A 24,225-nucleotide genomic window follows, 5' to 3' on the forward strand; every position below is an offset into this window, starting at 1 on the left:
TAAACATGTACATGTATGCCAAGTTTGCAGTTACACTGATTTCACACATTGAGTTTACAGAGACTCATAAGACCACAGTGACACAGTGTAACATGAAGGAAAGGGGGAGATTAGGGGAGATCACCTAACTGGACGGCACTGTAAGGACAAGTTCATACTACAGAAACTGAAGCCCTACAAGTCTCAAAGTGCCATCCAGAACATTGACAAAAGGGGTGTACACTCTTAGCTCCCTAGGGTCATGGTAAAAAAAGTAATAGGTGCACAAAGATCTATTTAAAAAATCATCTGGCTCTAGAAGCTTCACTGTCTGGTGTATGCGCTCTATAGAAGAAAAAGGTGAATATTTGAGTTTTATGGTTAATGTCCAAGAAAATAAATAAAAATCAGTAAAGAGTTCAGAGAAATACCAATATGGATAGGCACTGACCATCAAATCAGGGCTTGAGTTCCTGTATAAAGGAGAACAAACATCTGAGCATCTCCAATCAGCCACTGACAAAGACTTGGTAAAAACACAGCAAAAGTACACAACACCCAAAGCTGACCAACTTACAGAGGGGATTCTAACAAAGGTGAAAGCTTTATCCTGCATTTGTAGACCTCTACAGATCATATGCACTATTCTAGCTATATATATATATATATATATATATATATATATATATATGTATATATATCAAAATATTAGTCTTTATGACAGTGGTTCCCAGACCCAGTCCTATTTAATGCATTTTTTGTGTTTTCCCTACTCCAACATACCGGATTCAACTCATTAGCTAATTATCTATTTGTTAATTAATACACAAGATGTTGGGTGAGGTACAACAGGAAAAATGCAAAAAAGGTAAATTGCATGAAATCTTTCAGACTGGGGCTGAAAACAACTGCTGATGTTACCAACAACATAAAGACATTAAAATGGTTACACAACAATTTTCTCCTAAATGTCTAAAATCCTCTGTAGCAGCAGCTGCACAACTTTTCTACCTTAGAACCTTTAGCTCATAAAGCTTTCACCTTCATCTAAAGGTTGGATCTTTGCAGGTAATTGTCACCTTTAGCCTCAGTCTGAGCCCGTGGAGGGCCCCTCTACGGAGGGCCCGGGCCCCTGAGCCAGTCGGGATGGCCCCACAGCTCTAGTTTTCCTCATGTGCCAACGCTCTCACTCTGCAAGGCAAGGTCAATGAGATGGGTGGCTGTGGCCGAATGAAGACAGGGAACTAAAACAAAAAGGAACATAAAAAGAAGCAAACGAAATTCAAGTGTAATCCAAACATAAGCCAAATGACTGATGAACCATACTCACACCAATCACACTCATTCGTATGTTAAGTAGCTTTTGACTATCAGTTGTCTGACCTGTTCAGACTGCTATGCAACTTTGGATATGTTCGATTTCTGTAATCACAGCAAGTGCCATGATGACTTTTCTTGATCAGTAACTCAATGATACTGTGTAAATTGATAGAATCACCAAATGAAAACTATTAATTTTATTTAGGATATACAAAACAGTTTTAACACATTCCCTCACCACTCATAAACTGAAAAATAGAAATATGAGCTTAAAAAGACAATGGCATGAGCAGAAAGGTAGTAAACTGAATGAGGGATGAAATACATATAAATACAGATAGGGAAAGGAAGACTGTTACACAGAAAAGCATGCTGGACATGATGGTGGTCTCTTTGTTGAAGCCCCTCTGAGCAGCACAGTGTCAAAAGCACAGCACAGGACAGCAGAGGAACAGGGCACAGACAGGACACGAAGCAGAACCACGGCAGAGCGATGGCTGATGTCGAGGCCACACTCACCGTTTGCCGCATGTCCCCAACATCTTTACATCTCAGCACTCTACCTCATATATTCCCAAAACACAAGTAGGTGTGGGTGGGACAGGGTGGATAGCACTCTTTATCCAGCTTGGGAAATGTAGTTCCTCCCAACTACCCCAAGTTGCAGGAGAGTATACACAGGACTACAAGTCCCATCAGCTAAAATAGTTGATGACACTGCAGGGGTAGTATGGAACACTAAGAAATGTTTTTTTCTTTTTTTTAACTTCATGTCTTTTACCGCCCATTCCAATTTTGTTTTTAACAAGCCCTTGTCAACTTCACCTTGCTGTTTCCCCTTAAGGGATTTTCCGACCTGGATGTAGGTCGCAAACTACTCCTTCTGTTATACATGACTGCTGGTACAACATTATTATTCTGCTACCTTGCTAGTTAGCAAGCAAAAGGCTACATGGCTTACAACACCAAAAAGGAAAAGGCAAAGCAATTATTCTGAAAATGTATTCACATTCAGAAATCTTTAAAAAACTTTCTGCGTTACAAAGTTTGTAGGACTAGCCAATTAGCTAGCTAAGGGCGTTTCAATTTAAAATTCCACTTCTCGCCTCCACTTGTGCTGTGAGTAGCCACTTGTGTAATACAGGTGTGATGCACTTCTGAGTAGTAAGTCTAAGTTGGCAAGGGCATGTTAGAAAAATGTACTGAAACAGGATCCTAGCATGAATTATGGTGTCATTTACACTACATAGATAAGTTACACTACTGCCTAACAGTAAGAATCAATTAAACTATGTACCTACAATTACAACCGTGTTTCCAAAAAAGGTGGGCGCTATGCAAAATGTAAATAAAACCAAATGCAATGATATACAAATCATTTACATGCTGTGTTTATTGAAAATAGTACGAAGACAACAAATGTTGAAACTGAAAAATGTTATTGTGTTTTGAAAAACATATGCCCAAATATATGGCTACAACAAAAAAGTTGAGATAGGGGGATGTTTACCACTGTGTTTTATCACCTCTTCTTTTAACAACACTCTGTAAGCGTTTGGGAACTAAGGAAAAACATTTTCCAATTCTTACATGATATAGGATTTCACCCTCTGAACAATTCAGGATCTTCTTTGTCATATTTTTCATTTCATAATGAGGCAAATGTTTTTAACAGGTGAAAGGTCTGGACTGCAGGAGGGACTCTTTTACTATAGAGCCATGGCGATGTAATATGTGCAGAATGTGATTTGACATCGTCTTGCTGAAATAAGCAAGGCCTTCACTGAAAAAGACGGCGTCTGGACAAAACCTGCTTCACCAAAACCTGTATATATCATTCAGCATTAATGGTGTCTTCATGGATGTGCAAGTCACCCGTGTGGTAGTCAGAAGGATGTAAAACCCATGATTTCCAAAAAGAATTTAAAATGTTGATTCGTCGGACCACAGGACACTTTTCCATTTTGCCTCAGTTCATCTTAAATGAACTGGCCCAGAGAAGGTGGTGGTGTTTCTGGATCCTGTTTCTTCTTTGCATGGTAGAATTTTAACTTGCATTTGTGGATGTAGTGATGAACTGTGTCCACAGACAGTGGTTTTCAGAAGTCTTCCTGAGCCCATTCAGTGATTTCCAGTACAGAATTTTGTCTGTGTTTAATGCAGTGCCACCAGAGGGCCTGAAGATCACAGCAAGCCAATATTGGTTTCTGGCCTTGTCTCTTGCGTACAGAGATTTCTCCAGATTCTCTGAATCTTTTAAGGATATTATGTACTGTAGATGATGACATCCCCAAGGCTATTTTACGCTGGGACATGTTATTCTTGATTTGTTACACTATTTGCCTGCACAGTCTTTCACCAAGTGATGAACCCCTCCCCATCTTTACTTCTGAAAGACTCAACTTCTCTGGGATGCTTTTTAATATACAGTCATGTTACTGACAAGCTGCCAATTAATCTAATTATTTGTGTTTTTTAGCATTATACAGCTTTACTAGTCTTTTGTTGCATCTGTCCCAACTTTTTTGAAATGTGTTGCTTGTTTTAAATTCAAAATGGGCATATATTTTTCAAAAAACAATTTCTCAGTTTCAATGTTTCATATGTCATCTTGGTGGTCAATCCAATATCTGTCACACCAACTCTCCAACCTGTCCTGCACAGTCTAAGTCTGGAACAGAGTGTTGGGACTGATGGGCTCTGCTGAAAGGCAGTTAGATCAGGAACAAGGTCAGAGCACACAATCACACAAAACCCACACCCGCTCACACACACACACACACACACACAGAAAATGCATATTTTAATTGTAATCATAAAACATCTAAACATCATGAGAGAAGCAGACAGGCACCATGACACACCCATACAAGATTGTCCCAGGTCCCTTACTGTGAAGTCGACCTCTAAGTGCTTTAAATATAGCAATTTAGTGCATTTACATCTAGACTACTACCAAAACCCACACCCTCTGTAGGTACAGCAGGTCGTCACATCAAACAAAGTTTTTTGAAAACTTAAAAAATGATCTAAGAGAGGTCTCAAAAAAGGATGAATTTTAAATACATAAAATACACTCTTTTAAGTGCATCTTAGTCAATTGACAAACCACAACAACTACTACTACTACTAATAGTAAAAATAAGTAAAATAGTATTTATTATTATTACTAGTATTAGCAGTAGTAACGGTTTATTTATTATAAACATTTTAGTATTTAAACCAAAAAACTTAAATTGTACTCTTATTGAGTCCTTATTGGACAACATTATTGTTCCTGCTGAACACAAGTAAAGTTATTGCGAGTGAGGTATTGGCAAAAAAGTAGTTAAATTTGTGTTTGTAGAGGATTCATTTGACAATTCCATTCATTCTTAATTCTGACATGCTGTATCTACCACATCATGAATGAATAGGAAAAGGCAGATTTAATCTAAATTAGTGTAACAGCTAAGCTACTTATAGCTAAATTTAGCTATTTATAGCTAAATAACAATATGTGCAGCATTCAAAAATGAAAATGTGTTGTTAATTGTAAAAATGTGATGGGCTGTACAAAGCTGTCACCGGTAGTCTGAGACCTCTGATCTAAGGGAATTATACACACATTTCTGTATACACTTTAAGAGCCCTGCTCTTGTGAATTGACACAGAAATGCATAACACTTGGAGGGTCTCTCACAATGAGGGCTAAGAATGAGGTCAGTCCGGAGACACATCTTCATTATACACTGCATTAGACGATACACAGACACAAATACACATACAGGTTTCAGAACAAGAATCTTGTAGGGCTGAGTGCTTGAATATTATATCAATAATCCTTGTTATTGATGACTGACTATGGCTTGTGTTGTTTTTTGATGCTAACACAAACCCTTGCAATTTATTTATTTTTATTTATTTGTTTTTAAACATGTAAATCACAAAAAAGAAGGGAAATATACAAGAGTATACAATTCTTTGCTAGTAACATAGGATCTGGAAGTACTTTAGCAGAGAATTGTTTTAAATATTCAAGCATCTCAGTAGCACAGAGAAGTAAAACATTTTCATGGTTATGCATGGGTGAGAAGCCTGTGAGTCTATAGATAAAACACAGGTTTCCTGCTCAGTGCAATGACTCCTGACAGAATTACTGATTAGCTCTCATTACATGTCACCTCTGCATACCATTACACTCTATCACATACTATATTCAGTTTCTCCTTTCATATGATTTTGCCCAACACAGTCACACCTTGCTGAAAAATCCTGAGAGCCACCGTGTGCTTGACTTCACATAAGGCTCACTACATCTGCATGGCAACAGCAGACACAGAGCAGATATTTGTGATAAAGTTTCTCATCTCCCCTGCTACACCACTTTCCACTTAAACTGACAGCTCAAAGACACCACAGCAATATTTTCAGCTATTTTAAGCCCTTTCTAAAGTCTCCCTGAATGTGACAGGCTCCAACATTGGCATTTCTATCAACATGCACTGTTGATACTTTCATTGATGTCTGAGCTGCTGAAAATGTATCATTATCAGATATTAGAAGGCTAGAAATCTTCCAAAGCCCAGTCCAAACGACTGGAACAACATGCTCAAGGATTTGGTGCTGGTAAAAGCACATAAACATATTACTAGTACGTCATTAAATATATGTTCACAAAACCAAATAACATGATCTACATAAAAACATATACTTAATCTTACTATAGACTCCACAGCCATAAATTATGCCCTGCTTACATCATCTTATATATGTCGGTAGGTCAAAGTCTGATCAACAAGGTGTGTATGTGTAAAGCAATCATACAATATCACTGCCAATCAACAACCATTAAATGACATGGAGGCAGACTTACATCCACAATGAAGAAGTCCAGCCAGCACCAGGCATTGGTGAAGTACTTCACAAAGCCATAAGCCACCCATTTAAGCAGCATCTCCAGGATAAAGATATAGGTGAACACCCTGTCAGCGTACTCCAGGATGATCCGAATAGTCTTCCTCTGCTCAATGTACACATCTTCAAAGGCCTGCATGGAGAGTGCACAATAGCACTTAGGCACTGGCTGTGAGTGAACTCTGAAAAAACATGATCTAATCTGATACATTAGGGCCCACGCTCGCTGGAAAAAATATGGGTGGGGGTTACTGGGGGTTATCAGTAAAGCAGGGGAACAAAATGGGAAAAAGCATGCGTAGCACTGTGCAGAAGTCAGAGAACATATTTTGTTTATTTTTTTTCGGATCTGCATCGTGTGAAAAAACAGGAGTTTCCAAAACTGGAGTTCAAAAAATATTAAACGATATAGAAAAAATGGAACTCTTAATATCTGTGCAAAACCTAGCAGACTAGCAAAACTGATCAGCACTTAAATCAGCTTTGAGAGAGAGGAGAAAATCAAGCTCCACTCTTGATTCAGATCTCAAACAATACACAAGCGTTTCTGTCCATCCTTCCATTGTGAGAAGACAACTTCACACTATGGGTCTGAAAGGAAGTGGAGCTGCTATTTGGTGTTGTTGTGTTTGCACTACAACACCAAAACTTGACATCTGAGATATGGAGTAAGTGTTTATGGGCTGATGAGTCTAAATTTGTAATTGGGATTACTTGGATTGCGAAAAAGCAGAAAATGCAACCAACTTCTAAGACCAAACTTTGGAAGTGTGGAAAAATATCTCTGCAGATTTCTTTAAAAAAACACAGAAGTCTCCCAAAAACAATGGAAGCTGTAGTAAAGGCAAAGCGTGAATATTCTAAATACTGATTAATTTGATGTTATGTTTAGTTGTAGATGTTTCTGTTTTATGTTAAATATGTTTTCTGTTTTTTCCTGATGCTGAAAAATTAATAACTTGTAATGGCCATTTTGACTGGAAATTACATATATGAAGGTGATTGCTGACTTTTGCACAGTAGTCTATATAATTAAAAATCAATACAGTTTTGTGGGTATAAAACAATAAGCAGCATCAGCCAGTAAGGCACGGTTCCTGAATTCCATTATGTTCCTATTTTGGCTACATTAGTGGTGCAAAGGGGAAGTGCCTTGCCAGCAACAGAAATAGATCCCTGATTTGATAAATGGTACAGTCCATTAATCGCATAACACAGCAGCACGTTTCAGGCTCCAGATCACTTCAGATTGAGTGCGCTTCGCATCACAGAATGGCCTGTGCATTTTTACCCTTTCACTTAATGACAGAATTATGGTTCACACTATAACATTTCAAACTGCAAAAGCTGACAAATGAATAAAGAAATTTGAGCCAGCACAGTTTTGTTTGTAGAGGTGCACATGCTTGTGTGTGTAAACTCACCAAGGCTCCACTACTAAGCAGAATCATGAAGATGATGAGGGTTTCAAACCAGTTGTGTTCCACAATGAGATAGCAGGTCTTCCGGAGATACCACCAGTATTTTCCCCAGCCTTCCGTGATGGACACATCGCAGCACTTGTAGCGTGCAACACAAGCTGCCAAACAGAAAGATTTGCTTAGCCACTCAGTCACCAGCACATTTAGCTGCTACGTGATGCATTTTAGGGAACCATTAAAAAATATTACAAATAGTGAAAAAACATGAATAAATTCAGCACCATCAACCATAAATTCAGTGCAAAAAGTTTTTTGTTCATGTAGCTTCTCTAAGAGCTAAATACATGCATGACAAGGATTACAATGATTCAACTGTGTGAATTTATGTATGAATATGTTAACTAGTTAAGTGCTACCTTCAGTCCAGCAGGGCTCTGGGTCCAAATACTCTTCCACTGCTTCCACTACCACAGCTTCCTCTATCTCTGGTTTAATATCTATAGTGCTGCCTTCTGACGAACTGCTGTCATCCAGCTAACAGAGGAAAACAAGGTTAGGTCATGCTATATTAATCATATGAACTTAAAGGAAAAGCACAAAACTATCAGGTGTGATTGATAAAACACCAAGTACTGTATTGTAACAGTGACATAATATAAATCAATCTGCCTTGTAACTAATATCCAGTAGAAGGACAATGATAAACATTACCTATCAGCTATGCCAAGCTTTTACTTTTGAGGTCAAATCAATAGACAGAAGTATTTTGTTTCAGCCAGTAGCATCTGCATCACAGTGGCATCAGCTTCCTGCTCACCTGGCTTATATGGGTGTGACTTAATGCAAACTTTATGTCTACGTACATTTAGTTAATTTTAGTTATTTACAAATGATAGTACATAATTCATTTTTTTATATACCTTAGTTTTAGTAGCCATAGCACATTGTTCAAACCAGTAATACAGAGGTTAAGAAATTACTCATCTGCTATATTTTTATATATGGGCCCAGTGATTCTTTTCTCATCACAGCAAGAAAACGCCATCTTATACGATTACAAAGAGTTTTAATTGAATTTCTAATCATTTAAGTTTTTGAAATAACTTGTGTTTGTATTTCATTTTATAAAAAATGTTTTTTCTTTAATAGTTTTAGTTTCCATTTTCATTTTAATTTATTATGATAAACCTGCTGCTACATCCACATGACTGCCCCTCAACACACAAACACAGGTCTAATTTTACTCACAGTACAGTTTACCCTAACACTTACCCCATCTTTGCTGCCCTCAGCCTCTGATTCGCTACTGAAGTCCTCAGTGTTCAGATTCTCAAAGTCTGACTCTCCTACAGCGATGGGAACACACACAGTCAGGTTGGGGTTGTGGATGAAAGACATGTGGTCTTCATCGATCATGTATTTGCCCACACTGCTGCCTATGCCACTGGTGGTGCCATTGCCATTCTTCTGGTAGTCCAGATCGCGATTGATGTCCACACCTGTGTGGTTGGCAATGCAGTTAAGCTTTCTGTCATATAGTTCATCCAGGGGCTTGGCCTCGTCTGTGACCTTTCTCCTGAGGATGATGCCCACCAGCTGCCGCACTTTGGCCTTGACCCAAGCAATGCCAAACTTGATGCGGTTCACAGCGATTTGTAGGTTATTCATCTCTCCATCATCATCAGTAGCTGCAAGGTTGTCTGCACTGAAGGAGCTCAGTAGCAAGGCAAGGAACAGATTCAACACCTGAGGAGCCACACAGAACACAGATACAACATAGCTAAGTCATGATGCACTTACTATTTAACCCCGTACTATACAAGGGATGCAAAATGATATTGGAATCACATCAGTAGCAGCAGATGGTGACATATTTACTGTGCTCCAGAAGAGCATAATTTTAGGTGTTTCTGGGATTGTACGCTAAAATTTCTTGATTTTATTCATTTTACTGCATCTGTAGCCCTCTACAGTAAATACTAAATTTCTCTGTAATGCTAATCCAGGTAGATTTAGTCCCAAATTCTGCATTTTATATATAAATGTTTATTTATCAACATGGGTGTCAGCAAATATGTACATAAAAAATATTGGTTACTGGCATTGGCCCACAATTCTCATCTTGGTGCATCCTCACACTAAGCAAACCAAACTGCACTCTTTAACACAAAGAGAAAGAAAGGCACCGAATGGACACTAAAATATACATTTTGAAACGTATCTGCACTTCAATAATAACTTTTAATCAACACTTTTCATAGCTGCATTAGGACTTCACTCTAAGCTCTTACCACTAAGTTTCCAATGACCATGACCATCATAAAGACGATGAGACACATGGCTTGTCCTGCCACCTCCATGCAGTCCCACATAGTCTCAATCCACTCTCCACACAGTACACGGAATACAATCAAGAAGGAGTGAAAGAAGTCATTCATGTGCCAGCGTGGCAGCTCACAGTCCTGAGCAATCTTACACACGCAGTCCTTATAGCTCTTCCCAAATAGCTGCATGCCCACCACAGCGAAGATGAAGACGATGATGGCCAACACAAGAGTCAAGTTCCCCAGAGCTCCTACTGAGTTCCCAATGATCTTTATCAGCATGTTCAGAGTGGGCCAAGACTTGGCCAGCTTGAATACTCTTAGCTGAGGGTGGGTAGGAAAACGGCAAACAGTGAAGAGAACAAAGAGAAGAGGAATCAAGTGATTATTAAAGTCAGCTCACAGAGCATGATCTATAAACATATCATAATATCAAACATCAACAATGATACACTCAACCCAGAATTTGATTCAGTTAGTGGTACTGGGTTCACAATTCCATACTGGCATGATATTTTGAACAAATTTTGAATTAAGTGACTATATTCTATGTGTTGCACAACTGGGGCATTTAACATCAACCTTCAGGAGTGTGTTACTAATTGATGGTTGTTTGTGATTTCTGGTGTTCATTTGTGCATTTGCAGTAAGTGGCATAATTAACAGAATTCCCATTTGCCACGCATTGCCATATCTCCATGATGCTAACTGTCATATTTTGCATCATAGTATCACAGTGTCATGATGCACTATTACACATCTACTGGATACAGTATAGGGATATTTTGTCAGAACAGTAGTAATTATTTTACCATTCAGCAGTAAAACGTACAACCCTAGTACACAGTATGCAGTAGGAATATGTTTACCAATCGGAATGATCTCAGCACGGAAAGGCCTTCCACATTGGCCAACCCAAGTTCCATCAAGCTCAGGCTCACAATAAAGCCATCAAAGATGTTCCAGCCCTCCTGGAAGTAATAGTACGGGTCCATAGCAACCAGCTTGGCAAACATTTCAGCAGTGAAGATTCCTGTAAACACCTGTAAAAGATACAGCAGTTTCAGAAACTCGTTTTCACTGGTGCATAAAGCATCAATCTGCTAATGCATAATGGTTATGTGCTAGTTTAAGGTGCCAAATGGTGTAAAATTAAGCCACTCATAACAGGCCCAGGCGCAGAGTAAGAGACAGTCCGAAACCACTGGTCTTTGTAACATATCTACATATCTGGCTAATGGGAGAAACGTGGCATAAAACACAAACGGCTTTTAATCAGTATATATGAACAAAGAGAGGGCTGTAAACATCATCTAGGGAAGTGCAACAGTACTGTCAGACAGAGTACTGAAGGACATTTTTGGTTACAAAGTCCCAAGCAAGAACAGCAATCAGGGTGGCCTTGACTCCAGGGGACCTGAGCTGGGCCAGGGAGGATGAGTCACACTGTCCCCTGCCTGGACACAGCCTGGTCGCTGGCTAACTAACCTTCGTATGCCATCAATGCAAATACAGCCTAATGTTTAACTACTTGCCAGACAGAAACTGTCTGTCTCAAAGTAACAAACGACTTGTGCATTAGCATCAGCATTAACGTCAAATGTCAAAAATGACTATGAAAACATGTCGCTGGATTCTGGAGAATCATTCAGGTTAACATGGACTCAGTGTAAATGTACATTCTGTGTGTTAAGTGACTACGAAGCAGGTCATATGTTCTGTATAGTAGCTTGTGATAAGAACAGCCATGACCTGTGGCCAATATAGGTTACACTGACAGTGTGGATTTATTACCTACAGTATATCAATCCTGGTAACGCAGTACAAATCATGTCCTGCATGTGTCTTGAGGTGAAAAACAGTGTGATCAATAGTGTTTGCGTGCTTGTGTACGTGAGAGAAAGAAAGAGAGAGAGAGAAAGAGAGACAGTGAAAAAAGTCAAGACAGTCACGTTAAATATAAAGTGTGTCTTTGAGCTATGAGCAGCATTATTCAAGAACACAGGAGCAGGAAACTGCACAGGTTTGAATATTAGGCACCATTTTAGAGCCACTCATCGATCAAGCAACATGAAATATTAATGCGGCCCCCCACCAGGCTTTGAGTACTGCCTCAATCTATAGCACTGTTTCTCAATCAGGCTGCAGACAGAGGATGGTGCATGTGTGTGAGAAAAAGAAAGAGAACATGGAAAAAGTGGCATCCCTATAGACTCTAAAGGAGTAAGCCTTGGGGAAAGGAGACTCTTTAATCCAGTGACTGGACAGTTCCAGATATCTTAATTACTAGACCCTTAGAAGAAAAAAAGAAACAACACCTAAGCGCAAGAAACCAGCGCAAGAAGCTGATTTCATAATCCTCACCAGATTGCCCACAGACAACACGTGCTCGAAGTGTGGAGTCATTGGATAGTGCTCCATAGCCATGAAGAGAGTGTTGAGGACGATACATATGGTGATGGCCAAGTCAACAAACGGGTCCATCACAATCAGGTTCACAATCTCTTTGATCTTCAGCCAGATGGGGCAGCACTCCCAGATAAGAAAGACGTTTGCAAATTTGTACCAACATGGCGGACACTTCCTTTGAGATTCTTCCAGTTCTATAAACAAAGAGGATATATTGAGACACCAAATAATTTTGAGTGATCCTGTACATCTTGTGCACATTCTTATCTTAGCTATCAATACAAATAGCAAAATAAACAAACTAAAAAAGTTAGGCTACCCTCTACTAATGTGTTGGTGATAACGCTCATGACGCTGTTTGCCCGTTCTTTGCGTCCAAAAGAAGCGTTGAGTTGGTCCATAGAAACCATTAGAGAACCTGAGAGTTTCTTCTTAATCTCAACATCAGTCGTTGGCTGTTAGGGGAAAAACAATGAGGTTTAATAAAACCATTCAGAAAAAAAACAGAGCATTACTAATGGGTGGACATTAAAACTGCATCACAGGAGCAAAGAAAAAATGGTTAGAAGAAGATCACTTTAAGATCAGTAAAGTCAGTTAAATAGTCATTTTAATACAATTAGAGCAACATCATGTGAGCTTCAGGCAGAGGAGAGGAGATTAGCTAAAGACAGCTGTGTGTTTCTTTACAGAGACTCTTCACCATGGTGCACAGATGCCTGAGACCTAAAGATATTTGTCTTGAGAGCATGTTAAACCCTGAGTTAATTAAATCTGTCTACTTAAAACAAAATCTCTGTCTCGCGCTCTCTCCTTTTTTCTGAAGACTCCATGTTATTGCACCATCCAGGATGCCAGAGGGGTGGCAGTTAACGTGCATCAGCATGCACTCAGTCAGAAGAGTCAGAGAGGAAAAATCATAGACACCATAATCCATCAGTCCGCTTTCATGCTGCAGCTAGATACACAAGGGCCTTCTGAGAGATTTGTAAGGATTGCAAACTACCATGCTAGCTACAATGAGGAAAGAGAGTAGTAGGCTGTTGTCCATTCAAAGGAGTAGAAATCGATGACAGAACAAAAAGAGAAAAGAAACAAGAAAGGAAAAAAAGGAAAACTAAGAAAAAACATAAAAAGAAAAAGAAGCTCTGCTTTGTCTCTAGACCCAGAAAGACAGTGAAATATGAGAGGGAGTTAACAGGATGTGACTTTGACAAAATGGTGTAGTATAGATGGGAAGCTATCATTTTATACAGCCTGTCCGTCCTCTTCTGCATCATAACACACACACACACACACACACACACACACACACACACACACACGCACACACCAGTCTTGTCTCTGACTGCATTACTGGAGAAACAGGAACACTATGACTTAAGAGCTCTGTCACATGCAGACTGGGATCTTAATGTAACTTCCATTAATGGATCTTAAATTACATTACATTATTACATTACATTACAAAATATTACATTATTTCTCAGCGTAAAAGCAATGAGTTGAAGATCATCACTCAAAGAGGAGGTATGGACGTAAACTCCAACATTTAAATACAGTAAGGTGCACAAGAGACCTTTTTATTGTTTTAATTTTCAGTCAAAATGGCCATGGTGTAGATTTTTGCCTTTACTACAGCTTTATCACACCGTCTTATTACAGTTTCCATCCTTTCTGTGAAACTTGCTTGCAGTTTTTTTGAAAAAGATCTGCAGGGATATTTTCCCACACTTCAGAAGTTCAGTCTTAGAACTTGGTTGCATTTTCTGCTTCTTACAATACAAGCAAACCAAAATACATTCAATGATGTTGAGATCTGAACTCAGGGGTGGATCGTTCATTGTTTTGAGAACAGCAGCAACGTCTTTGTTTGATTTTCAATTTTTCTTTTTTGTTTACTTTCTTTTATCAGTCTTTCTGACAGCTACACATCTTTTCAGACCCACTGTGTTGTCTTCTCACAATGGAAGGATGGACAGAAACACGTGTGGATTTCTTCAGATCTGAAGCAAGAGTAGAGTGTGATTTTCTCCTCTCTCACAGATGAAAGCTTTAAATGCTGTTTATCTGATGGTGAGAGTTTTGGTGCCGCACGATTGTTAGTAGACCCATTCTCTCTGAATCTTTTAATAGTTTTTTGAACTCTAGTTTTGGAAATACACTTTCCTCTTTCTTATGCAAGTGGATTACTATATAGTCTTACCTTCTCAGAATTATCTCTAGACAAATTAATATTTTGTACTTAACATTCATTTGAGTGGAAATTAAATAAATGAAGCTAGTCTTTTGCACAGCACTGTACAATAACATAAATATAAACATAAATATTTACGTAGACAAAAAAATAGGTGTGCAGAATAAATGACATACATAAAGGACAAAAATCTGTGACAATAATTAGCTGGGGGTAATGAAATGCAATTAGAACATACTGTACACTCATTATAGGGAAAAGGGAAATATATTTAACTGTACTTCTAATATGTAAATTCTACCCAATATTTTATGCCCACATGCACATTAGAAATAACTAATGAGACATGACTAAAGAGTTTCATATGTCTTTGTCAGCTCCTTCAGCAGCAAGATTAGTTTTATTTCACTTCATCCTTTTCAGTTTCAATTAGGTGAGGGGCAGCATAGTGAGGCTGTCGACAGCAGAGCTTCAAAACAAAACAGTAAATTAGAGAGTTAAAAAAAGTAAAAAAAATAATAATAATAATTACCAAAGTCAAATGCATGAGAAAACAAAAAGGAGAGAGAGAAATGAAGAGAGAAAGAGAGAGAGAGAGGAGAAAGCCAAGGCTCCAAAAGGAAAGACGTCCATGCCTAGACTGATCTACTCATAGCCTTCCTTACGCTGTCGTCAGAAGCTGCCTTATCTATTATCACCTCAGGCAGAAGGCGTCCTCCAGGCCCAGGCCCGATCAGGGACACCACCCCGTTGCAGTCCACCGTGCTATTGCGCTTGCCGTGGTAGCTGCTGTAGCTGCTGCGGCGGTATGGGCTAAAAAGCGAGCCGCGTCGCTCCTCACACTCCTCCACCGTGCTGTGCTCGTCGTCCGCAAATTCGTTCTCGGACCCCGCATCCCGTCCGCGGCCCTTGAAGCTAAAGATGCTGCTCTTGCTGTTATGTCGTGACAAGAAGGGTGAGGCAGGAATGCTGAGGAGAGACTGGAGCAAAGTGGAAGATAGGAGTTAGGAGACTCCATTCTCTCCACATTTGTGTTTTCCTGATCTAACACACACACTTCAATTTAGGGAGGGTTTGTTAATTGGCTGTTTAGTTGAAGTGGGTGTCATAAAAAAGAGTTGTCAAAATAAAATTCAACACTCAAATATTCAATATACATTCAATTCAAAGAAGTCATTTACATATATCTGTCACAAATGCACAGTAACTACAGCTTTTCTAATAAATATAAAGGATAGAGAAAGGTTGAAAAAAGGCCACCTCAAAAAGGACTGATGGTTTTTGGAACAGAAACATAATTTTATAAGGAACTACAGAGAGAAAAATAAAATACTATACAATGTAGGATATGGGCCCTTTAATACAGCAAAAAAAGGATCCTCTAGACCTCCATGTTTTCTTTTTTGATGTCGTGGGCATAAGTTTCATCAAGCGCTTGAAATGAGTAAAATTGTTTTTACTTGTTAACCATTTGGTATGCATAACCTTCTGATGTAACACACACACACACTGATGTCTTGCTCACCTGGTTCATGATGGAGGTCCTGCGACCTAGACGGTTGTCAGGGAAACGGAACCTACTCCTCTTACTGCCGTCATCTGATTCAGACTTAACAAATTTCTCACTGTCTCCCTTTTCTTTGTCTTGTTCTTTCTGCTTCCACTTCTTCTTACGGTTCCGCCGCTCCTTGGCACTCTTGGAGCTGAGCTTGGACATCTCCGAAGAGCTGCATGACAGGTTCCCCCCACCATCATCCTCCACTGCATCCTCCGATACTGTGCCTGCTGAAGTTGCCATGGCATTCGCCTGTCAAGGGCACCAAGATTGGGGTTAGTCCATACACAAAGGGTAATTCTAAATCTTGATGTGTGAAACACAAATACTAAATATGACCAATTACTGAAACTACAGCTATTAGTAGCATCAGAGAAGCTCTACATAGAAATAAACAATACATAATATACAATAAGTTATGCAAACTGAAAGCAGACCTGGGCTTCCTCTTGCTGTTTCTTAAGCTGTTCCAGCATGGCTTTAAATTCAGCCTCTTTCTGCTCAGCTTCCTCCATGGTGGCCTGATTCTGCTCCTCGTAGGCCATGGCTACCACAGCCAGGATCAGATTCACCAGGTAAAAAGAACCCACAAAGATCACCAGCACAAAGAAAATCATGTAGGTTTTTCCAGCTGCCCGCAGAGTCTGTAAAAGAAAGTATAGGGTCTCAGTTTCACATAGATTCATATCAAACGACAAAAGCTTGTCACTCACCACATTTATGTTTAGGCCCTACTTGAAGTAAAGCCTGTGCGATTATAGCAGTCTTATATGTTTACTGTACGTCACACTGCACAAGAGGTTTTAATTTACATTAAGTTTTTACTCAAATCACTTTAATAATCTCTCGGACATACACACACCTCATTTCATGCTGCTCCTTATTGGCTGTTTTTAGACGTATGTCATGGCAGCAGCACTAAATTTGTATTGTAGGCTGTCTCTGGTTGCAGAGGCAGTAAATCGGTCGCTGCAGAGCATGTCATATTAAATGTTCAAAGACCGACGATTTTAACTCAAAGAATTCTTTCACAATCTGTGACATGTGTCTGCAGCAGCATTTATGGCTGCTTATTCGTGACTTTTTTCAAATTCAAAAGCAAATTTGAATTAGCATTTTCAAACATGCATTGGAATATGAAAACAGAAAAAAAGAACAAATTGTTCTGCCAAAAGCATTAATGTGAGAATTAGTACACAGAATAAACCTGACTTAAAGCACTTCTTACTGATGGAAACACATAAAAAGTCTAAAATTCCACATAGAGAAAATCGTGCAAGGCATCCAGAGATACTGTTACCAGAAACTGTCTTTTGGAGAATGCAAATACCCTTTCATTATACTGAGCCTCAACTGCTTCTTTGTGACCTACTTTTACATGCATGCATATACATCAGTCCTATTATACAGACGAGATTGGGGGCCATTGCCCCCTCAGGGGTGATGGAGTGTGAGGGAGAGTGGAAAAAATAATCCAGAGATAGTCAGAATAGTGAGGAAAAAATGTGACTGGGCAAATGTATATTTTAATATGTCAATTTTATATTTCAGTGGAAACAGAATGTGAATACAGAATATAATCTTAAAGCTCTACGAATTTACCAAAAAAAATAATGCCTCACAAACAACTAAATTAAATAACATTGATTAATACTACCTCACAAATTAAAAATTTAAATTAATTAAACATCCTACAAAGACCCATGTAACCGGTAACTAAGTTATAACGGGGCATAAAGATGCAAAATATAAACTAATATTTAGTTCAGTCAGAGGAGGTGGGCGTTTTTAATGTTCAGTGATGGTAGCTGACTACCTCACTCATACTGCTGCAGAGGTTAGGTGGAGCGAGCAGAGTACAGCTCAGGACTGCTCTCACTGAGACAGTTCTGCCATCGCACAGCACATTCATTATGCAGGCACTTCACAGCGGTCACAAGAATAGTCAGCGAAGCTCGCTGCATCACGCTGACCAGCTGTGAGGGAATATGGGACTGGAACAAACATACACTCAAGCTCTCATGATAAATAAATTCCTTTTTTTCTTTTCAATTTGGATTAACTAACTATAAGAACATAATGGTTATGGTTAACTAAATACTGAATAACTGAGGCACTGAGAGAGATTTGCATGCATCAAGACGACATGAACAGAGAAACTCATCTGATTCTAAGAAGAAACTCATTTAACTCCAAATATCGAAATAACAGAAGCTACAGAACAACAAACATATCATTAAGAAATAAATATAACTCGGCACAATACAAACGAGCAGGGGGCAGGAAGAGAGCACAAAATAAAAGTGGGTGAATATTAAAAACATGGATTCTGAGCATGGACCAAAAATAGGGTAGCCTATGTGCTGAGAAGCTCCCATCTGACAGTCATTTCTCATCTGCTTGCCTGCCAGCACTGTAATCTGCAGGTTAATATTTCATGCTTCCTCCCAGTCACTCCTGTACAACTCTAAAGTGTTTCAGCTATTACAGGGTGGCCTGCAACCTTCTGCTCAATGCAATGGCTGAACACAAAGAACTACAGCTGAGACAGACTCTTTCATACAGGCAAATTCAGATAGTTTGAATGTTTTGCATTGGAAAGGATATGAAGTAGCAAAATATTTAGACCATATAATTATATAGATATAAATATATGCTCATTTTTTTTAAAAAATCCTTAGTACTAAATGAGAGAATATATGCAAATAACATTTTTTACACCGCTCCAATTCACACTTTAAAACAGCATATGTTTGAAATGTAGGCATTAGAAAATCAAGATGTCACTAATATCACTGAAAACAGACAGGCCTGATCGAGCTTTCAGCTGAGGGGAAAAGCATGACCCTTACCAGCTGGTACAAGTTCTCCCAGAAGTCTTGCGTCATGAGTCGGAAAAGAGCCAGGAAAGCCCAGCCAAAGCTGTCGAAGCTGGTGTAGCCATAGTTAGGATTCCGCCCAGCCTTCATACATGTGTAGCCCTCAGGACAACGACTGAGTAAAAACACATAATGAGATGGCACTAATCTCTCTGGCATTCAGACTCATTTAAATAAGATGTAGCACTTCCATAACATTTAGGGATAATCAGAGAATCATTTTTGATGAAATGTATGTTTGGAATTGAGGCTTTGCTGTGCTGAAAGACAAGAAGTAGCAGGACAGACTAACTCACCCAGAGTCGGAGCTGTTCCCACATAAAAGAGCGTCTAGACTGCCAGGGATGAAGTAAAAATTGGCTGATGACAAAGAGAGAAAAAGCTTAAGTTAATTACATGTTTGCAAGAGCACTAGAGTTTAGTCCATTTCCAGCCACTCCCAGATCTGCTTCATTAGAGATCCAGACAAATGAAATAAGCTAGTCTGAACAAGGCAAATCTGATTTCAGACAAATACAAAAATCCAAATTAGACTGAGATTTTCCAACATATAAAACTATCAACCAGCAACAAATCATGAATGGACAGCAACATCCGTTTTCTCAAATTGTTTCATTTTCTATATGGTAGTTTGTTCTGAGAAATATGCTCAATCACTACAGAGCATCAGTCTGCTAATACATGACACTTTGAAGGTCAGACGTGTAAGCGCATGCACTGTGTGAGAGTGTGTTCACGCTGTGGCAATGTTTAGGATGCTGCTCACTCTCATTCTTGATGTATTCATCCCAGTCGAAGCCGCGGCTGCCATTGCCTTGGTAGGATTCGGTAATGTTGATGGGCCAGATGACGCACTTCTGCCGCAGGTTCCCCATGAAGAGCTGCAGGCCGATTAGGGCAAACACGCTGAGGCAGAATACAGTGAGGATCATCACATCTGACAGCTTCTTCACTGACTGGATCAAGGCTCCAACAATGGTCTTCAGACCTGGGATGTGGTGCAAAACACACACACACAGGCACACGCACACACACATATGCACACGCATACATATACACACATACAAGCACAAAGAGGAACATAGGTCGTTGTATGTGTGATCACCTGCCAGATGTGGATAAAAGGAATCTCAAGGCATGATAAGGAGATAAGAGGTATCAGTAGAGGATTTTGGAACAGCTGAATGGTGCAGCCAATTTTATACAAGTTATTTCAACTCCAAACTATACTGTAAAAAAATATTTAATTAAAATACAAACTGTGTTTTTTTTTAACTAACAGTTCCTTCACTGCATCAATGGAAAATTATTTTAAAAAATGGCACATATTCTTTATATGAAGAGAAACACTTCCTCACTTCATATGTGGAATATTCTGTTCATTTACAGATTTATCTTTAAAAATTACACATACTTCCTTTAATGCAAATGAAAAATCTGTTTTATGGTATCTTCTGTACATCTTCACAAGCATTTCCTTAAAAAATGACATATTCCTTATGAATAAAGTAACTAATGGCTAATGTTGTCCAATAGGTGTTAGACAAAATAGAGTACTACACATAAAATCACTATTGTTACAAACAATATGTATATATAGATATATAGATAGTAGGTATGTAACAATACATCGATCTGTATCGATGCATCGACCCAAACAGCAAACGATCCGGTGCATCGATGCGACGCATAAACATCGATGCACGCGCGTTCAAACATTATCTGCATAATTCCTCTTTGTGCGCTACGCTCCTCTTAAGCTGTAGGGGGCGGCATGTTGCAGTCTGCCAAATACATACTTGTGTTTAACAGCTAACAAGGCAGGAGCCATCTGCCAGTCGTCCGAGCAGTAGCAGCGAAGAAAACGGAGTTATACACTCTCCCGTCGATTACAAGTCATGGGTGTGGAAACATATCAGACCTTTGTGTTTGCAAAGAATGTAAGTGTGAATTAAGGTACTCGGGTAACACCACAAACTTGTCAGTTCACCTAAAACGGCGGCATGGTGTTGTTGAAGCCGATGGCTTGAACACGAGAGAGACTCCCGCACCCGCATCGCTGTTGACCACCATTTATCCTCAAAAATTGAGTCACACTTCCGAAAGAGTGAGGAGTATTACATCTGCAGCTTGCTGTTCCAAAAATCGCTCCAACATGTCGAATGAACTATAGCAGCGAGTTATCACGTCCTGTTTTAGCTTGTGTTCTGGAACTCCAAGTAACTTCTGCTTCTCTTTTAGTCAGCGTCAATGAAATGACAGGTTATGGTTACATACGCTTCGGCTGTACACGACGTGCAGCCATCTGTTGTGATTGCGACTCGCCCTGCACCCATTAGCTCTTGTTTAATGTCATCTTGTACATCTTGATACTGTTTAGATATGCAGCTTTCACTGAAGTGTTTTCGAGAGGGAATGTTGTATTTCGGCTCCAGCGTGTGCGGAATTTCATGACAGCCTTCATGTTCTACTCCACTGTAGGGCCGCATGTCCTTGCAAATGAAATAGCATTTGTGAGTTCATAGAAATATAACAGATTGTGCGGAACCGCATCGAAACAGCCAGTACCGAACCGAATCGCATCGTGGCAAATTTCAAAGTATCGAAGATTATCGCATCGTTGGCTAAAATAATCGATGTAAGGTCGTATCGTGATGAATCTTGCGATTTACACCCCTAATAGATAGACAGATATACATACATTGTAACACTCATTATAATTAATAAGTTACAATTATTTGTTTCAGCTTCATTACACTATCAGCTCACAATAGCAGTACAGTTCTCGCTCATAATCTTGTTTGACCCCTCTGTTGCAGTTACAGTAGACACTGCTACTCACTATCCCATGCAAGCTTAGAAATACTGATAAATTACAGTGGAAATCAGAATGTGAATTGTACAAAAAAACAACCTAAAACAGACAAACATTTTTTACAGTGTAGTTGGTGACAGAAGCACACATACAGAAGCCTAATATTCTGTTCGAGAGCACTTATCACTGATAGATGGTTAGCTAAGGTTTTCAACATTTAAGCCAATTGCTATAATCATGCCCAGACCTCCTTTATACATTGAGAAATACCACATACACACAGAACAATAAAGTCAACAATAATCATGTACTATAATCAATACATTGACACAACATTACACAGAAACTGTTTGGGAGCCATCTCTTTCCCTGCTCAATCAGGAGACAGAGTAAACCGTGCAGTCTGTGTCAAAGTGAGCGAGGTAGGGCTGGTCTGAATAATGTGAATTTTATGTGTGTATTTCTGATGTATTTGTGTGTTATGTAGGTATTTACTAGGTATTTGTATGTTAGTATTCAGAAGCTTCATCTTCTGTTAACCCATTAGACCCCACCAAAATTTTAGAACATACTTGTGGATTTTTGACAATTTTCATAAGCTAGAGGCTATGTATCACTGTTCGAGTGAAAAGATATTTATCACAAAACTGGGGAAAATGGTAATTATTTAACAATGGACGTGATATTAGGCAATAAAAAATAACGTCATACGTCAGCATTTAGCTAACGTGAAGTTAGCTAAATGCTGAACACAGCCAAACTTCTCCCTATGTTTTTGAAAGACCACCCCTTTTCATTGAAAGACTGCAGCAAAAATGGCAAACAACATTTAAACAAAGTGAAACAGCCAAATGCACATTAATTTGTTTGTCTACGGCTTTGGCTGTAAACAGTATTCAGTTAAAGAAGTTGAGCTTGTCCCCAGTCACTTGTTTAGCTGCCATGGAGCTGAGAGACTGAAACATACAGAGATGGCAGTCTGCCCGTAAGCTGTAAAAGGGTGTAAATATATACTAATTTAGTATAAAGCAATGAAATTAGTTGCTTAGTCTTCAGTTCTGAATGACATTTATGTTGGCTTATTGAAGTTACTTCAATCGCAATGGAATCGTATTTGCCTATACATCACGTGTACCAGCTAAACTATTGCTAAACAAAGGTTTTTGCAAATTTATGTCTTGCACTTCTATATAATGGTTGCTTTCTAGGTAAGTAAAATTATAATCAGACTTATATGTCTCTTTACTTGAATGTTACAGACTTATTTGTTTAATTACAGACAATTACGTTTAATTATGAAATGTAAATATTATTGTTTTTACGGGTTAAAAAGTTCTTTAATATTCAAGTATTCAAAGCCTGTAAAATACTGTTCAGACCAGCCCTAGTGGAAAGCCACTTATTTCACTCCTTTGAACTCATAATAGTCAGCAAATACATGAATCAGGTTATCCAAACACACACTTGGGCTATGGTCAGATTCCAGTGTTGTGAAAGGAGAGGTTTCAGGACTATCCTTAAAAGAAATAACCTTAGCAATAAAGAGGGGACTCCCCATAAGACAGAGAAGATCCTGACATCCATTAATCTATAAATACTGCAGCACACCAAGAGGGCCATGACAGAAGGAGAGAGGAGCAGGCACGTAAGAAGGGGGTGGGGATCACATGCAGGTCATTTAAACTCTAAGGCTGAACGAACGCAGTCCAATGTTGAAGTCTCATGTGGCTCCATTGGACAATAGCTTATCAAAATCTCACTACAACTGCACTGGCCTATACCCAGCAAGCCCTTTTTACTTCACTCAAACCAAAAGAAAATCCTTAGCCATTACCACAGCTGAATATACAAACAATATTTCTGTGGTTTAGCATCTATAGTCCTCTAAAAGTCCCTTAAAAGTTTCTTAAAGTCAATGGGAATCATGGCTCATTTTCCATCCATACAGTGACAGATTATCAAATTAAACATGATATAACGGGAGGGTCTCTTTGTTGATAGTTGGAGGAGGGGAAACATACTATTGGTTATTACAATGTTTCCCCACCCACTGGCACATGATGACATAGCCAAAAATCAGAAGACGTTTACAGACGAACAAAAGTCATTAAATTCTGATGGAAGATTACAGGGCAAAAAGACTTTTGTCTTTCCAATAATACATGATGAATTGAATTGTGCTAAAAATAACAAGAGACACAAACTAACAAGGTAAAAAAGATCAATTTTCATTTCAGGTTGACTTTAAAATACTGTTGACTGGCAAGTGGGTTTTGGATGGCTCTATCTGTTGTTTGAGAAAACCTCACATAACATAAAATTTAGTACATGTACTAGTCATTATATTTAGCACTTTATAACCTTGCTTATAATAAGAAGAACAAAAGAAATCAATTTTAACAGTTATCTGAAAGTATTTTTGCAGCTTTT

The 24,225-nt window shown here is 38.9% G+C and overlaps 1 protein-coding gene across 5 annotated transcripts in view; it reads right to left on the reverse strand.

Annotated features, from left to right (window-relative positions):
• The window catches only part of scn8aa (sodium channel, voltage gated, type VIII, alpha subunit a), a 70,478-nt gene that overhangs the window by 13,164 nt on the left and 33,089 nt on the right, over nt 1-24,225 (reverse strand). For 3 of the 5 annotated variants that reach the window (XM_036592534.1, XM_036592532.1, XM_036592533.1), the window contains 14 exons: nt 19,747-19,968; nt 19,277-19,340; nt 18,954-19,095; nt 16,539-16,745; nt 16,072-16,353; nt 15,212-15,526; nt 12,669-12,804; nt 12,305-12,543; nt 10,810-10,983; nt 9,908-10,264; nt 8,889-9,362; nt 8,033-8,150; nt 7,620-7,774; nt 6,155-6,328 (listed from right to left, as the gene is read on the reverse strand). In XM_036592534.1, coding sequence (XP_036448427.1) covers nt 6,155-6,328; nt 7,620-7,774; nt 8,033-8,150; nt 8,889-9,362; nt 9,908-10,264; nt 10,810-10,983; nt 12,305-12,543; nt 12,669-12,804; nt 15,212-15,526; nt 16,072-16,353; nt 16,539-16,745; nt 18,954-19,095; nt 19,277-19,340; nt 19,747-19,968 — 3,059 coding nt within the window. The remainder of the gene's footprint in view (nt 1-6,154; nt 6,329-7,619; nt 7,775-8,032; nt 8,151-8,888; nt 9,363-9,907; nt 10,265-10,809; nt 10,984-12,304; nt 12,544-12,668; nt 12,805-15,211; nt 15,527-16,071; nt 16,354-16,538; nt 16,746-18,953; nt 19,096-19,276; nt 19,341-19,746; nt 19,969-24,225) is intronic. The other 2 variants (XM_036592535.1, XM_036592536.1) reach the window with 1 other exon arrangement.

This window comes from Colossoma macropomum, unplaced genomic scaffold (assembly GCF_904425465.1).
Source record: "Colossoma macropomum unplaced genomic scaffold, Colossoma_macropomum, whole genome shotgun sequence".
NCBI classification, from domain to species: domain Eukaryota; kingdom Metazoa; phylum Chordata; class Actinopteri; order Characiformes; family Serrasalmidae; genus Colossoma; species Colossoma macropomum.